Source organism: Symphalangus syndactylus, chromosome 8 (assembly GCF_028878055.3).
Source record: "Symphalangus syndactylus isolate Jambi chromosome 8, NHGRI_mSymSyn1-v2.1_pri, whole genome shotgun sequence".
NCBI classification, from domain to species: Eukaryota; Metazoa; Chordata; class Mammalia; order Primates; family Hylobatidae; genus Symphalangus; species Symphalangus syndactylus.
Genome location: NC_072430.2, coordinates 99,684,758 through 99,702,384, shown reverse-complemented (window position 1 = coordinate 99,702,384; position 17,627 = coordinate 99,684,758). Strand labels below are relative to the sequence as shown.

At 41.2% G+C, this 17,627-nt stretch overlaps 1 protein-coding gene across 1 annotated transcript; it reads right to left on the bottom strand.

Moving 5' to 3' along the window:
- Positions 1 to 6,028: 6,028 nt before the first annotated feature.
- Positions 6,029 to 6,519, bottom strand: LOC129488214 (small ribosomal subunit protein eS17-like). Its single transcript, XM_055290091.2, has one exon. The coding sequence runs from the start codon at positions 6,496 to 6,498 to the stop codon at positions 6,091 to 6,093; it is 408 nt and encodes a 135-aa protein (XP_055146066.1). The 5' UTR covers positions 6,499 to 6,519; the 3' UTR covers positions 6,029 to 6,090.
- Between the last annotated feature and the right edge of the window lie 11,108 nt (positions 6,520 to 17,627).

Here is a 17,627-nt window from a genome sequence, read left to right as displayed (position 1 = left end):
CCCAAGGACTGTTATAATTCTATGAAGCAGGAGTTCTCAACACACGGTCACCTGCGAGCGTGTTTCAGCTAATTCTGGGACCACAATCTAGACCTACGGAGTGAGAAATAGTGTGGGGCTCAGCAATCTGTATTTTAACAATCCTTAAAGCTTGAGAAACACTTCTGTTTAGGAATACTTCAAGTGTGGGACTAAGTACCATGAAATATCTTGCCTTGCTTTTGTGTTATCTCTGATCTTATAATGAAAGTATATTTACTCAATATATTTACACACTTCTGAGTGATTATTTTGAAAAGTCAGCTTCCTAGGCTGCTTGCATCAGAATCACATGGAAGATGTGTTAGAATCCAGATTTCCGGATCTCTCCGAAGGCAGGGCCTGGTAATCGGCATGTTAAACACATATCCTAACACATTTTAACATACACAGATGTTCCCGCTCCAGCGCTGTAGAGTTATTGAGACAGATTCTTATTCTATCTTCTTATATTTTCGTTTTGGCATTTTCTTATTGTCTCTGCTGTTTCTCTGCCATCATCACTGTTATCCTTGGGAAAGAGCAGGCGATGTTGACTGATAGTGGTGGAACTGGGGAAGGTGACACAAATAATACAATTTTTGCGAATTTGTTTTATCTACTTAAAACGGCTCTCTCCAGACCAATTTGCATGAAAAACAGGAAGCTGACTAAATTGAAAGAAAATGCTAAACCTTCATGTTGCACCTTCATAGCAAGAAAAATTCTATTAGGTAGACACACAAGTAGGTAAAAACAGCAGGAGGCTAGTGAGGAGGTTGTGCAGTGGCCCCCACACATCTGCTTCTGCTTTTGTGCCGTACTCTCGGAGAGCTCCTACTGACCCAAATACCAATCCGGTGGACTCTTAATGTCTTTTTTTTTTTTTTTTGAGACAGGGTCTCTGTCGCCCAGGCTGGAGAGCAGTGGCCAGATCTCCGCTCACCGCAAGCTCCACCTCCTGAGTTTAAGCAGTTCTCGCGCCTCAGCTTCCTGAGTAGTTGGGATTACAGGCACACTCCACCATACCTGGCTAATTTTTGTATTTTTAGTAGAGACAAGGCTTCACCATGTTGGCCAGGCTGGTCTCGAACTCCTGACCTCAAGTGATTTGCCTGCCTTGGCCTCTCAAAGTGCTAGGATTACAGGCGTGAGCCACCACACCCAGCAAGATCCAACTTTTGAACGAACATTTCATCTTGAGATTCTTACATTCTTGCTGGTTTTAATTTCTTTTCTACTTTAGCAAATTTCCAGGCTTTCTTATAGACCCCTTCTCTTTGTCCACTGCTTGTATACTGCTTTTCACTGGGCTTTTTTCCTTGGCTGTCTTTCCCACCAATCTTTTTCTGTCTCTGCCTCTCTCTTTTCCCATGTCCCCATTTTCTCTCTTTACAGATTATTGAATATTTACTATGGGTCAGGCACACTTCTAAGTACATTACATAAAATAAGTCAGTTAATTTTCACAACCTCATATTTGCGGGAACTGAAACAGAGAAGTTAATTTGCCTAAGATCACGTGGCTAGCTAGTAATGGAGCTATGATTCAGACGCTAGCATTTTGGCTCCAGAGCCTATGCTCTTAATCACTCATTATATACCTTCTTTTCTTAGTCTACAAGCCCATTTGACTGAGCTTATCCATTTTTTTTTTAGCTTCAACTTCTAACTATAAGCTCATTTATTTGATATCTCTAATTCCAATCATGCCTGTCATCTGAGTTCGTCATCCCTGATGCTCACTGGACAGCTTTACTAGTATTTCCCCATAGGGTATTAAACAGTTCATATTCCCACAACTGAACTCACTCTTTCTCACCTTTAGCTTAGTGTCTCCATTCTCCTTGTCACCAATGCACGAAAACTGGGAGCCATCCTACAGTTCTTTTGTTCAGTGTACTCTACCTCCTGATCATGTTTGTCTCATTTCTGTTCCTTTCTCTTCTTCCCTTCTGCCACCACAACTACACTTTGGGATTATAGTAAATATTTTTCTCATTCTTTTGAGCAAAGGATTAGTTTTTACCTTATGATATTGTGAGTCTTAACTGATGAAGTTCTCTTCTTTGAATTACCTACTCTGATGCATAGAGTCACATGTGAAAGCTACCTATTAAAAAAATCTGTAGAAACCTGGCTGGATATGGTGGCTCACACCTGTAGTCCTAGCACTTTGGGAGGCTGAGGTAGGCAGATCACTTGAGCTCAGGAGTTTAAAACCAGCCTGAGCAACATGGCAAAACCCAATCTCTCCAAAAAAAAAAAAAAAAAAAAAAAAAAATTAGTTGGGCTTCGTGTCGCACACCTATAGTCTCAGATACTTACTTGGGAGGCTGAGGTGGCAGGAATGCTTGAGCTCAGGAGGTCAAGGCTACAGTGAGCTGAGATCTTGCCACTGCACTCCAGCCTGGGTGACCGAGTGAGACCCTGTCTCAAAAATAAAAAAATAGAAACTTATCCAATGATTTTCTGAACAAAGTTCTCTCTTGCTATTATCGTATTCCCTTAGGCTCATTTTTAAAAATTTGTTTTAAATTCTATTTTATGTTACTCTACCCACAATAAACTACTTGCAGTTCCCTCAAATTTGCCAATGTGTGTGTGAGTGTGTATGTGTGTGTGCATACCTGGACCATTGCCCATGCTGGAATGCCATTTCTCACCTCCCCTACTTGACGAATATCTACATTTTCCAAATCTCAATTCAAGATCATTTTATTCTTGAAATTATTAATGATACCTAACTTATGCCACCTCAATATGCCACATACACTTTTTAATTTTTAACATCTATTGCCCGGATTTGCTTAAATATTTTTGTCCCTTCTGAAGTGTAATTTCTGTGAGATCAGAGACTGTATCTCATCTTTCCATTTTCAGTGGCCTAATAAAGCTGCATCTTTAGAAGTGGTTCATGGAGTGATTCTACAAATAATAACTGTCATCCTTAGGGAGCAGGTACCAGATGACAATAAACAGGCTAAACTGCAATGACATCTCAGCAAAGCCCGCATATATCACTTCTATATTTGGGAGATTTTCATAGTTTTGAAATGCTTTTGAATCTTTTTAAAGCCCTGTTTCTCTGCAATAGTAATTAAAAAAAAACTCTCAAAACAAGTATATGTTACATGCTGGTTCCAAGAAGGAGGGAAGTTGGGGCAAACCACATCCTGCTTTCAAAGGAACCAAAAAGACTATGAGTAAAGCATGAGCTGAGGCTGATGAAGTGCACCTGTCCTGTGACAGTTCATGAGCAGTCAGCCTCTCATGAAAGTGGCAAGTTCTCTGTATTTTTACATAGCCAAGTCAGGCATTTCTAGGCTCATTTGTGGGACAAAGACACAATAGAGCAGGAAATGGCTTTGTTGCTCCCAGTTTTAGTTTCCTAGGGTTGCCATAACAAGGCACCACAAACTGGGTGGCTTAAACATCAGTATTTGTTTCATGGTTGTGGAGGCTGGGAGTCTAAAATAAGTGTTGGTAGGGTTGGTTCCTTTTGGAGGCCCTAAGGGAGAAACTGACCTGGGCCGCTCCCCTAGCTTCTGGTGCTTGCTGACATTTTTGGCATTACTTGGCTTGCAGCTGCAACCCTCCAATCTCTGTCTCCATCATCAAATGGCCCTGTCTCTGTGTATGTCTAAATTTTCCCCTTTTTTAAACTTTTAATTTTAGGTTTGGGGGGTACATACATGGGAAGGTTTCTTACACAGGTAAACCAACATCACGGGAGTTTGTTGTATGTATTATTTTATCATCCAGGTGTTAGGCCAAGTACCCAATAGTTACCTTTTCTGCTTCTTTCCCTCCTGATGCCCTCCCCACTTAAGTAGGTCTTTTGTTTCCTTCTTTGTGTTCATAGTTCTTATCATTTAGCTCCTATTTATAAATGAGAACATATCGTATTTGGTTTTCTGTTCCTGCATTAGTTTGCTAAGGATAATAGTCTCCAGCTCCATCCATGTTCCCGCAAAAGACATGATCTCGTTATTTTTTTTTATAGCTGCATAGTATTCCCTGGTATGTAAGTGTCACATTCTCTTTATCCAGTCTGTCATTGATGGGCATTTGGGTTGATTCTATGTCTTTGCTACTGTGAATAGTGCTGCAATAAACATTTGCATGTGTGGATCTTTATGGTAGAATGATTTATATTCTTCTGGATATATATGGGATTGCTGGGTAGAATGGTAGTTCTGCTTTTAGCTCTTTGAGGAATTGCCATGCTGCTTTTCACAAGGGTTGAACTAATTTACACTCCTCCCAATAGCGTATACTGATTGTCAGAATGTTCATACCTCTTTCCATAAATATACTCTAATGCAGTATAAACCTTAACTTGATTATATCACCGAGGCCCTTATTTGTTTCCAAATAAGGTCTCATTTGTAGGTTTTAGGGGTTCAGACTTGAGCAAATCTTTTTGGGGATACTGTTCAACCCACAACACCCCACCCCACTTTAAATCTCCTTGGACCACAAGGTCAGCATATAGGCTTTTCCACTGCTTTGTTGGAGGTGGTGGTGAGAGTGGCAAAAAGGTGACCATGACCTGAGAATCTTGGGGTTCTGGGCCATGAGTCATCTCCCCATCTACCTGCTTTTAGATGGATGAGGCTAAAAAGCATTATTTATTTACTTTTATTGTTTAAGGTTTCTGAAAATATATTTGAAGTAAACATATATTTTGAATGTAATAATTTAAATTATTCTAAATCATATGTTTGCTATATAAAGCATTAGAATCAAAAGTTTATATCCTTTTTAGTTTTTTTTTTTTTTTTAAAGATGGTATCTTGCTATATTGCCCAGGCTGCTCTCAAACTCCTGAAAAGTTTATATCCTTTTTAGTTTTCTTTTTTTTTTTTAGAGATGGTATCTTGCTATATTGCCCAGGCTGCTCTCAAACTCCTGAACTCAAGTGATCCTCCTGCCTTTGTCTCCTAAGTAGCTGAGATTACAGGTGTGAGCCTCCATGCCTGGCTCCTTTTTAGATTTTTAAATAATTAATTTATTTATTTAGTAGAGATGGGATTTCACTATGTTGGCCAGGCTGGTCTCAAACTCCTGACCTCAAGTGATCTGCCTGCCTTGGCCTCCCAAAGTGCTGGAATCACAGGCGTGAGCCACTGCACCTGGTCTGATTTTTAAAGAATTTAAATGATCTCTCAAATAATTTAACAACTAGAAAATTAAATCAATGTGCCAAAAATCATATTTCAAAAAATCATAAAAATAAAGGAAAAAATGCAATAGATAAACTGAAGAATTAGAAAATAATAGAGCTAGAGGGCTCTTGAAGATTTTTTGTTTAGTCAATAAATCCTGCCTTCCTCAGTGTGTAAAGTGAGGCCCATTTAAACATTTTTTTCCAAAGTTACCCAGCTAATTAGTGGGCACAATTTAGACTATATTTCAAGTTTTTTGTTTTTTTTTTTTTTTTGAGACGGAGTCTCACTCTGTCGCCCAGGCTGGAGTGCAGTGGCACAATCTCCACTCACTGCAAGCTCTGCCTCCCGGGTTCACGCCATTCTCCTGCCTCAGCCTCCTGAGTAGCTGGGACTACAGGCGCCCGCCACCACGCCTGGCTAATTTTTTTGTATTTTTAGTAGAGACGGGGTTTCACCGTGGTCTCGATCTCCTGACCGCGTGATCCGCCCGCCGCGGCCTCCCAAAGTGCTGGGATTACAAGCTTTTTTTTTTTTTTTTGATGGAGTTTCGTTCTTGTTGCCCAGGCTGGAGTGCAATGGTAAGATCTGAGCTCACCGCAACCTCCGCCTCCTGGGTTCAAGTGATTCTCCTGCCTCAGCCTGCTGAGTAGCTGGGATTACAGGCACGCATCACCACACCCTGTTAATTTTTTGTATTTTTAGTAGAGACGGGGTTTCACCATGGCCCGGCTGGTCTTGGGCTCCTGACCTCAGGTGGTTGCCTGCCTTGGACTGGCAGAGTGCTGGGATGACAGGCGTGAGCCACTGTGCCCGGCCTATATTTCAAGTTTTTAAACTTCTTTTTTTTTTTGCTGTTGTCCCAGATTTATTGAAAATAATACAGCACTACAGAAAAAATTCAAACAGGTCCCCGAGGCATTTTGAAATTCATCCCAACTGTAGGCTGAGTGACCTGAAGTTTGGACAGACTGCCGAAGTCCAAAAGCTTCAGCATTTCCTTAGTGTCAGGATCTACTTCAATTATCTCCTGATCCAAGGCTGAGACCTCAGGAACATAATTGTTTCTCCTTTCTCTCTCCTCCTCCTGCAACTTGATGGAGATACCTCTTACTGGGCCTCTCTGAATCCGCTTCATCAGATGTGTGACATAGCCTGCTATCTTGTTGCGGAGCTTTTTGCTGGGGGTAATGGCGATCTCCTTGCACACGTGCTTGTTCGTGTGGAAGTCGTTGCCCAGGCGCGTGTAGTACTTTTCTATGATGACCTGGGCCGCCTTGTTCACGGTTTTGGTATGAACGCGGCCCATGTTAGCGGGTCCTTGGTAAAAGAGCAAGTTTTTAAACTTCTATGTTGTTATTCTTTTCACTATATCACAGTGCATTTTGGTCTTTACTATTACATATTCTGATGGATCATGTCAAGGTTTTTTCATTTTGCTTTTCTTAGAGAAAGTCAGCTTGCAAAAGGAATAGGTTCTGAATTTCCTGATGTGTAGTTAGGTTAGTAGGTAGGATTAAGCATACATTTTGTTGGCGGGGTACGATGGCTCACACCTATAATCCCAGCACTTTGGGAAGCTGAGGCGGGCAGATCACGAGGTCAAGAGATTGAGACCATCCTGGCCAACATGGTGAAACCCTGCCTCTATTAAAAATACAAAAATTAGCTGGGCATGGTGGTGCGTGCCTGTAGTCCCCACTACTCGGGAGGCTGAAGCAGGAGAATCACTTGAGCCCAGGAGGCGGAGGTTGCAGTAAGCAGAGATCACGTCACTGCACTCCAGCCTGGTGACAGAACAAGACTTCGTCTCAGAAAAAAGAAAAAAAAAAAAATAAGACTTCCTGATAATAAAAGAAGGTGTTATTAATAATTATGTTAGGTCAACAGGTGTAAATTGGGAAGGCTTTGGGCAAACAATTAAAAGTAGCACCCTATAAGTTGATGTCATAATGAATAAAAATGCTTCTGGGTTGCCCTTACATTGTTTATTTGTAAATATTTTGAATATGTATGTCAATTTTACTGTATTATATAACCTAACAATCCAAAAGTAGGCTTTTTAATGAGTGTCTTCTGGAAAATCCTGTAATTCCTTTGAGAATGGAAGGAAAGAGAGCTCCAAATTCCTGATTGAGAGTAAGTAATTAATTTATTAAATAGGTGTTTATTGCTTATTAAATATCAGGAATTGTTCTAGGAACTGGAGATGTGGTAATAAAGAAACAGGCAAAAACCTCTATGTTTCTGAGGCTTAGATTTCAGTAATGAAAAAAAGGCGATCTTACTGACCTATACAGTTAGTAAGATTTGGGTTTTGCATCACTTTTTTCAATAATGCTGATAGCGGAATTACTGAAACATCCTCATTCTTAGGCCAAACCAGATTCCTTGCTGACCTGTGCCATGTGTTATAGAGCAGTAGATTGAGATGTGGTTTGGAATACAACTGAGGTCATAGCAGAGATAGTTTTTGTGTGTGTATCTCAGCAATGTGGAAACTATGCCTATGGCCTTGAACTCTCTAGTCCTATAGTCTGATCCAGTGAGCTGATGAGTTTACAACAAAGTAAATTCATTTGTTTAGCCCAAGGGAAACATTTGCCAATTTTACAGTTGGATAATTCCTTTAAAAAATACATTAGTAGTTATTTCAGTGTTAAGATTTCCCACAAATTAAATCTGTGTAGATTTCCAGCTGAGTTAGAATTTTACCAAAATGATAGAATCCTACTAATTACTATGTTAAGTAAATCCTCATCCTCTCTGTAAATAACATAGGTGGTAATTTACCCTTCTGTAGATGTATAAATTAAGCCACCAGGAGGTTAAGTAATTTGCTCAAGGCCACAGTGTGTGGTAGGTTAGAAATTGAATTTAAAAGCCTTGATGCCTAATTTTTTTTACGTCAGATAATTTCTTTCCCACATTTAGATGTATATAATAACTGATGTCTATAAATTAAAAACTTCATCTATAAATAATAGGCAATGTTTGTAATAATTCATCTACCTATCTATCTAATTATCATAACATTGATATTGATGTAATATTAACAGTGCTGTGGTTTATCCCAGGAAGAGCTATTGAATGACTATTTTATCTTAATGATTTTCAAGAACAGCAGACCTCAGGGAGATGGACGAGTTTTAGTCAAGAAACATTTACGTTCCCAAACTTATTCAGGCATTTCAGCTTGTAAGAAAAAATTTAATTGAATTTTTCTTTTTTCTTTTTTTTTTTTTTGAGACGGAGTCTTTCTCTGTCCCCCAGGCTGGAGTGCACTGGCACGATCTCGGCTCACTGCAAGCTCCACCTCTCGGGTTCACGCCATTCTCCTGCCTCAGCCTCCTGAGTAGCTGGGATTACAGGCGCCCGCCACCACGCCCAGCTAATTTTTTGTATTTTTAGTAGAGACGGGGTTTCACTGTGTTAGCCAGGATGGTCTTGATCTCCTGACCTCGTGATCTGCCTGCCTCGGCCTCCCAAAGTGCTGGGATTACAGGCTTGAGCCACCGCGCCCCGCCTGAATTTTTCATGTTAAGTTTTATTCTCCTCTTAGGCCTACTCTAGGCAAGAGTGTCCTGTGAGTGGCTTTTCTGGGCTATGCAGAATGCCTGGTAGTTTACTTTCTGACACTTGATGAGGTCTCAAGATTTGGGAGTTAGGTACATGAAACAAGTTTTCGCTCTTCTGTAGTTTTTATTTTTATTTTTTTGAGACGGAGTTTTGCTCTTGTTTCCCAGGCTGGAGTGCAATGGTGCAATCTCTGCTCACTGCAACCTCTGCCTCCCAGGTTCAAGCGATTCTCCTGCCTCAGCCTCCCAAGTAGCTGGGATTACAGGCACATACCACCATGCCTGGCTAATTTCGTATTTTTAGTACAGACGGGGTTTCTTCATGTTGGTCAGACTGGTCTTGAACTCCTGACCTCAGGTGATCCGCCTGCTGCAGCCTCCGAAAGTGCTGGTTTACACCTGTAATCTCAGCACTTGGGGATGCCAAGGAGGGTGGATAGCTTGAGTCAGGAGTTCGAGACCAGCCTGGTCAACATGGCAAAACCCTGTCTCTACAAAAAATACAAAAATAAGCTAGGCATGGTGGCCTGCACCTGTAGTCCCAGCTACTCTGGAGCTGAGGGGGAGGATCACTTGAGCCCAGGAGGTCGAGGCTGCAGTGAGCTGTGATCATGCCACTGCACTCCAGCTTGTGTGACACAGCGAGACTGTCTCAAAAAAGAAAAAAGGAAGTTGTGATTTATATATCATTTGTACTCAGATATCCTTAAACTCATTTGTCTTTTATTACAAACATTAGGGTGAGTAGTCAGGAGAAAATTATTATTATTATTATTATTTTTTTTTGAGACAGAGTCTTGCTCTGTCGCCCGGGCTGGAGTGCAGTGGGCCCATCTCGGCTCACTGCAAGCTCCGCCTCCCGGGTTCATGGCATTCTTCTGCCTCAGCGTCCTGAGTAGCTGGGACTACAAGCGCCTGCCACCATGCCTGGCTAATTTTTATATTTTGCATTTTTTAAAATTTTGTATTTTTAGTAGAGACAGGGTTCCTTCATGTTCTCCAGCCTAAATCATGACTTGTAAAGAATAAGTTTGCAATGATTTTTCTTGAGACCATAGGCCCAGAATATCAGTATGTAAATGTAATATCTCAGACCAAACAAAAAAGTCCCAAACACCAAACAAAGCAAAACTCACACAGGCACGATTTATTCCACATACAGGCATACCTCATTTTATTTCATTTCACTTTATTGTGCCTTTTTTTTTTCCTGTTTGACACGGAATCTTGCGCTGTCACCCAGGCTGTAGTGTAGTGGTTTGATCTTGGCTTACTGCAACCTCCACGTCCCGGGTTCAAGCGATTCTACTGCCTCAGCCTCCCAAGCAGCTGGGATTACAGACCTGTGCCACCAGGCCCAGCTGATTTTTGTATTTTTAGTAGACACAGTGTTTCACCATGTTAGCCAGGCTAGTCTCAAACTCCTGACCTCAGATTATCCACCTGCCTCAGCCTCCCAAAGTGCTGGGATTACAGGCGTGAGCCACCGCGCCTGGCTTGTGCCTTGTATTTTTTACAAATTGGAGGTTTGTGGCAACCCTGAGCTGAGTATATTGGCAAAGTATATTGAAACTATACAAGGCAAAGTATATTGAAAATCTTCTGGGAAGGATTCACCATTCTAGAAGCCATTTAGAGCATTAACGATTCACAGGAGAACATCAACATTAACAGGAGGTTGGTTGGATAGGAGGAGGTTGGATTCCAGCTCTCATGAATGACTTTGAAGGTTTCAAGATTCAGTGGAGGAAGTAGGCACCATTTTCCTAACAGTATATGCTCACTTTGCATTTCTGTTTCAAATTTTGGTAATTCTTGCAATATATCAAATTTTTTCATTATTATTTTATCTGTTATGGTGATCTTTGATCAGTGATCTTTTGTGTTACTGTTGTAATTGTTTTGGGACATCAGGAACCACACCCATATATGAGCGTGAGCTTAATCAATAAGTTTGTAGGTGTTCTGACTGTCCACTGACTGGCCTTTTCCTTCCACTCTCTCCTTAGGCCTCCTCATTCTCTGTGACACAACAATGTTGAAATTAGACCAGTTATAGCCGGGTCCAGTGGCTCACACCTATAATCCCAGCACTTTGGGAGGCCGAAGCAAGCGGATCACTTGAGATCAGGAGTTTGAGACCAGCCTGGCCAACATGGCGAAACCCTGTCTGTACTAAAAATAAAAAAATTAGCTGGGCATGGTGGCATGCACATAGTTCCAGCTATTCAGGAGGCTGAGGCAGGTGAATCGCTTGAACCCAGTAGGTGCAGGTTGCAGTGAGCTGAGATCCCGCCCCTACACTCCAGCCTGGGTGATGGGGTTGAGACTCCATCTCAAAAAAAAAAAAAAAAAAGAAAAGAAAAAAAGAAATTAGGCCAGTTAGTAATCCTGTGATGGCCTCTAAGTGTTCAAGTACAAGGAAGAGTCATTCATCTTTGACTTTAAATCAAAAGCTAGAAATGTTTAAGGGTGGTGAAGAAGGTGTGCCAAAAGTCAAGATAGGCCAAAAGCTAGACCTCTTGCTCCAGTTAGCCGACTTGTAAATGCAAAGGAGAAGTTCTTGAAGGAAATTAAAAGTGAAACTCCAGTGAATGTATGAACGATAAGAAAGTGAAACAGCCTTATTGCTGACATGGAGAAAGTTTTAGTGGTCTTGAAAGAAGATCAGCCACAACATTCTCTTAAGCCAAAGCCTAGTCCAGAGCAAGTGTCTCTCCTCAATTCTATGAAGGCTGAGAGAGGTAAAGAAGCTGAGAAAAAAAATGTTTGAAGTTAGTAGAGGTTGGTCCATGAGGTTTAGGGAAAGAAACCATCTCCATAACATAAAAGTACAAGATGAGGCCAGGTGCAGTGGCTCACACCTGTAATTGCAGCACTTTGGGAGGCTGAGGTGGGCAGATCACCTGAGGTCAGGAGTTCGAGGCTAGCCTGGCCAACATGGTGAAACCCCATCTCTACTAAAAATACAAAAATTAGCTGGATGTGGTGGCAGGTGCCTGTAGTCCTAGCTACTCAGGAGGCTGAGGCTGGAGAATTGCTTGAATCTGGGAGATGGAGGTTGCAGTGAGCTGAGTGCACCACGCACTCCAGCCTGGGTAGCAGAGCAAGACTCCGTCTCAAAAAAAAAAAAAAAAAAAAAAAAAAAATGGTGAAGCAGCAGCAAGTGATGAAGTAGAAGATGCACCAAGTTATCCAGAAGATCTAATTAAGATCAATAATGGAAGTGGCTACACTAAACAACAGATTTTCAATGGAGACAGAACAGCCTTCTGTTGAAAGATGATGGTGTCTAGGACTTTCATAACTAGAGAGGAGTCAATGTCTGTCTTCAAAGTGTCAAAGGATAGGCTAACTTTCCTGTTAGGGACTATTGCAGCTGGTGACTTTGAGTTGAAGACAATGCTCATTTGTCACTTTGAAAATTCTAAGCCCCATAAGAATTATGCTAAATCAACTCTGCCTGTGCTCTATAAATGGATGACAGCATGGTTTACTAAATATTTTAAGCCCAGTGAAGAGACCTACTGCTCAGAAAAAAAAGATTCCTTTCAAAATATTACTGCTTATTGATAATGCACCTGGTCACCCAAAAGGTCTGATGGAGATGTACAAGAAGACAAATGTTGTTTTCATGCATTCATTCTGCAGCCCATGGATCAAGAAGTAATTTCGACTTTCAAGTCTTACTCTTGAAGAAATATGTTTTGTAAGACTATAGCTGCCATAGATGGTGACTCTTCTAATGGATCTGGGCAAAGTATATTGAAAACCTTCTGGGAAGGATTCACCATTCTTGATGCAATTAAGAGCATTGGTGATTAATGGGAGAACATCAACATTAACAGGAGTTTGGAAGAAGTTGATTCCCACCCCCATGAATGACTTCGAAGATTTCAAGATTCAGTGAAGGAAGTAACTGTAGATGTGGTGGAAATAGCAAGAGAACTAGAATTAGAAGTGGAGCCTGAAGACGTGACTGAATTGTTGCAATCTCATGATAAAACTTGAGCATATGAAGAGCTGCTTTTTATGGATGACCAAAGCAAGTGGTCTCTTGAGATAAAATCTATTCCTGGTGAAGATGTTGTAAACATTGTTGAGATGATGACAAAGGATTTAGAATAACCCATAAACTTAGTTGATAAAGCAGCAGCAGGGTTTGAGAGGATCGAATCTAGTTTTGAAAGAAATTCTACTGAGACTAAAATGCTGTCAAACAGCATCGCATGCTACAGAGAAGTCTTTCATGAAAGGAAGAATCAATCTATGTGACAAACTTCATTATTGTCTTACTACAATTAGGTTGTCTTACAGCCACCCCAACCTTCAGCAACCACTGCTGACCATGTTGATCGGTCAGCAGCCATCAACATCAAGGCAAGACACTCCACCAGCAAAAGATGATGACTTGCTGAAGGCTCAGATGTTTCTTAGCATTTTTCAGCCATAATGTATTTTAAAATTAAGGTTTCTACTTTTTTTTTTTTTTTTAAGACATAATGCTCTTGTACTCCGAATAGAACTAAAGTCCCACTGCTAAATTTGACTGGCTTAAAAAAATACACTACAGTGTAGTGTAAGCATAAATTTTAAATGCAGTGGGAAACCAAAATATTGTATGACTCCCTTTATTATAATATTCATTTTATTGGGGTAGTCTGGAACCAAACCCACAAGATCTCTGTATAGTTTATTTGTATATGAGAGAAAAACACACATTTGGAGTTCACATTGCTCAATATGTTTCTCTAAACAAAATTCTGTCCAGTTGAAAACTTATTAGCCTTTTAAGAGAGTCTTGTTCTGCAGTTGATCCATACTCACAAATTTCATTGAATTCTTTGTAAAATCTGCACAAAAAATTACTAGAATCAGAATCTTAGAAATTATACATATCTAAAATAAATTTAATTTTTGGAGGGTGTTCATTTGGAAAGATCAGGGACATTAAAGGAGAAAAATTATTACCTACAAGAGGAAATAATCTTACTTTCTGGGTGAACTATTTTCCTGCCTGATCAATTTCTCTTCTTATGAGTTTGGCCAAAATGAATTATGAATTTTAGGCTTTAAGTAATATCCAGTTTGCTTTCAAATATTTCTCTCTCTCACACACACACACATGCAGAGCACACTTTGAATTTTCAAGTCTTTATTAATGATTCCAAAGCATGCAAGATATGAAAATATTTAGAAAAGGCTAGTAGAATATATGTTGTTTATTTTATGAACTACAGTAAGGCAGTTCATTAGCAAAATGTAAAAGCAAATAGAATACTAAGAGACAAATGGGTCACCTTGGTACATCTAGAGAATTCTAAGAGGACAGAGTCAAATTCATCTGAATCTACTTTGTAATTGAAAAGTGTTATAATGCAGTGAGAAAATATATCAACAAGTTGTCATTTCTCCTACCTTAAAAACAGCAAAAACAATAAACCCCCCCCGCCCACAACCTCTCGACCCTATATTGATCCTGGTTTTTTTCTTCTCAATCTTCTTTGCTGGTTCTTTCCATTTTTTGTGACCTCTGAATATTGGTATGTTCTGTGGCCTCTTCTTTTCTCTAATTACACTTACTCCTTCGATGACCTCATCCAATACCATGATGTTAAATACACTCTATATGCTGACGGCTGCCAAATTTATATTTCCAGTCCAGCCCTCTCCCCTGAACTCTAGACTCATATATCCAACTTCTTACTGACAGTGCCACTTTTGTGTCTATCAACAGGTCCTGGTATTCCTCTCCATGCCCTCCCACCCCCAACTGCTTCCAACCCCAAATCTGCTCCTCTTATAGCTTTTTCAATCTAAGTAAAAGGCAATTTTATTCTTCCAATTGCTTGAGTCATAAGCCATGGTGTCATTCTTGATTCTTGTCTCACAACCCACATTTAATCTATCAGTTAATTTTGTGGGCTCTACCATCAAAATATATCCATCCAGAGTGCAACCATTTTTCTCCTCCTTCACCTCTACTATGCAGATGCAGTCTGCTATTCTTTCTCTCCTGAAGAAATGTAGTAGCTTTGTACTGGTCTCTACCTTAGTGCTAGTCTACTGAAGGTTCTTCGCAACCCAACAGGTAGAGAAATTCTTTTAAAATGAAACTCTGATGGATTGCAACATGCCTCTGTTTAAAACTTTTCAGTGACTTCTGTCTCAGCGTAAAAGCCAACGTTCTTACAATGGCCCACAAGGCACTCTATGTGTCTCCCAGCCCCCCTCTGTCCTATGTCTTACAACTTCCTTCACATCTGCCATATTGGCTTCTTTTTGATACAGACAGGAAGCAGGAGGGCGGGGTCCCTGGCAAGGGCTCCACCCTCAAGCCTGAACCCATGGCCCTAAATGAAAATAGGCAGACCTGTTTTTGTGCCCAAGCGTTGCCTTTTGGCCTGCCATGCCCGTCTATCCCATACCCATATAAACTCCAAACCCTAGGCTCCATGAGCAGATGAGCAGAGGAGCAGAAGAGCAGCAGAGTGGCAGACTGGTGCAGCAGAGAAGGAAAGAACAGAAGGAGCATCTGAACATTGAGAGGAGTTCAGCTGGGGATGCTCGAAGAGGAGATTGGCTGTGGGAAGGCTAAACTCCAGGGGATCATTCTCCTATTCCATCCCCTTTCCAGTTCCCCATCCATCCCACTAAGAGCCACCTCCACCACTCAGTAAAATCCGCACATTCACCATTCATCAAGTCCGTGTGACCTGATTCTTCCTGAACACCGGACAAGGGCTGTGGTACCAAAAGGGCAGGGCATAAAAGGCTGCCACCCTAACTTTCCACTGAGCTGGTTTAACACTCAGCTGTCTGTGGATGGCAATGGCCATCCGCGCCACCTTAAGAACTGTAACGCTCACCGCAAAGGTCTGCAGCTTCACTCCTGAAGCCAGCAAGACCACGAACCCACCAGAAGGAAGAAACTCCAAACACATCCGAACATCAGAAGTAACAAATTCCAGACACGCTGCCTGTAAGAACTGTAACACTCACCACAAGGGTCCGTGGCTTCATTCTTGAAGTCAGGGAGACCAAGAATCCACCAATTCCGGACACAGGATTACAGGTGTGAGCCACTGCACTGTTTATTTTTTATTATAGTGCTGCAGTGAGCCAAGATGGCACCACAGCACTCCAGCCTGGGCAACAGAGTGAGACCTTGTCTCAAAAACAGCAACAAAAAGTCAATTATGGTCAATTATGGTTTTACTTAACCAACTTTCTTTTATTTTTAAATATTTATTTACTCATTTATTTATTTGTGATAAAGTCTTGCTCTGTTGCCCAGGCTGGAATGCCGTGGTGTGATCATGGCTTACTGCAGGCTTGATCTCCCAGGCTCAAGTGATCCTCCCACCTCAGCCTCCTGAGTAGCTGGGACCGTAGGTGCCTGCCACTATGCCTGCTTACTTTTTTATTTTTGTTTTTGTCGAAGCAGGAGTCTTCCTACGTTGCCCAGGCTGGTCTCAAACTCTTGGGCTTGAGGAATTCTTCTGCCTCAGTTTCACAAAGTCCTGGGATTACAGGCTTGAGCCACCACACCCAGCCTTAACCAGGTTTCTTGATATTCTCACCAGTTCGGAATTGCCTTCTGCAGCATTAAAAAAAAAAAAAAAAAAAAAAGACTGTGATTTGAATCGCAATGATTTATTCAGTGAACTAAGAAGCATAGCTTTCTCTTTGTTATTGAATTTGTGGACTGTTCACCCTAAGAAAGAAGGCCAGCAGCACTGTATAAGAAAGAATTATCTAAATTTTTCTTTCTTTCTTTTTTTTTTTTTTTTTGAGATGGAGTCTTGCTCTGTTGCCTAGGCTGGAGTGTAATGGAGTGATCTCGGTTCACTGCAACCTCTGCCTCCCAGGTTCAAGTAATTCTCCTGCCTCCACCTCCCGAGTAGCTGGGATTACAGGCCTGTGCCACCACGTTTAGCTAATTTTTGTATTTTTAGTAGAGATGGCGTTTCACCATGTTGCCCAGGCTGGTCTTGAACTCCTGACCTCAAGTTATGCTCCTGCCTTAGCATCCCAAAGTGCTGGCATTACAGGTGTGAGCCTCTGTGCCCAGCCCATCTAAATTTTTCTTTTTTCCTTTCTTTTTTCTTTTTCTTTTTTTTTTTTTTTTTTGAGACAGAGTTTTGCTCTTGTTGCCTAGGCTGGAGTGCAATGGCAGAATCTCTGCTCATCGAAACCTCCGCCTCCTGGGTTCAAGTGATTCTCTTGCCTCAGCTTCCCGGGTAGGTGGGATTACAGGCATGGACCACCACACCCGGCTAATTTTGTATTTTTAGTAGAGACGGGGTTTCTCCATGTTGGTCAGCTGGTCTCGAACTCCCAGCCTCAGGTGATCCACCCACCTCGGCCTCCCAAAGTGCTGGGATTACAGGTGTGAGCCACTGTGCCCAGCCCAAATTTTTCTTTTTCTTTTTTTTTAATTTTTATTTTTTATTATTATACTTTAGGTTTTAGGGTACATGTGCACAATGTGCAGGTTTGTTACATATGTATCCATGTGCCATATTGTTTTGCTGCACCCATTAACTCGTCATTTAGCATTAGGTATATCTCCTAATGCTGTCCCTCCCGCCTCCCCCCACCCCACAACAGTCCCCGGAGTGTGATGTTCCCCTTCCTGTGTCCATGTGTTCTCATTGTTCAATTCCCACCTGTGAGTGAGAACATGCGGTGTTTGGTTTTTTGTCCTTGCGATAGTTTACTGAGAATGATGTTTTCCAGCTTCATCCATGTCCCTACAAAGGACATGAACTCATCATTTTTTATGGCTGCATAGTATTCCATGGTGTATATGTGCCACATTTTCTTAATCCAGTCTATCGTTGTTGGACATTTGGGT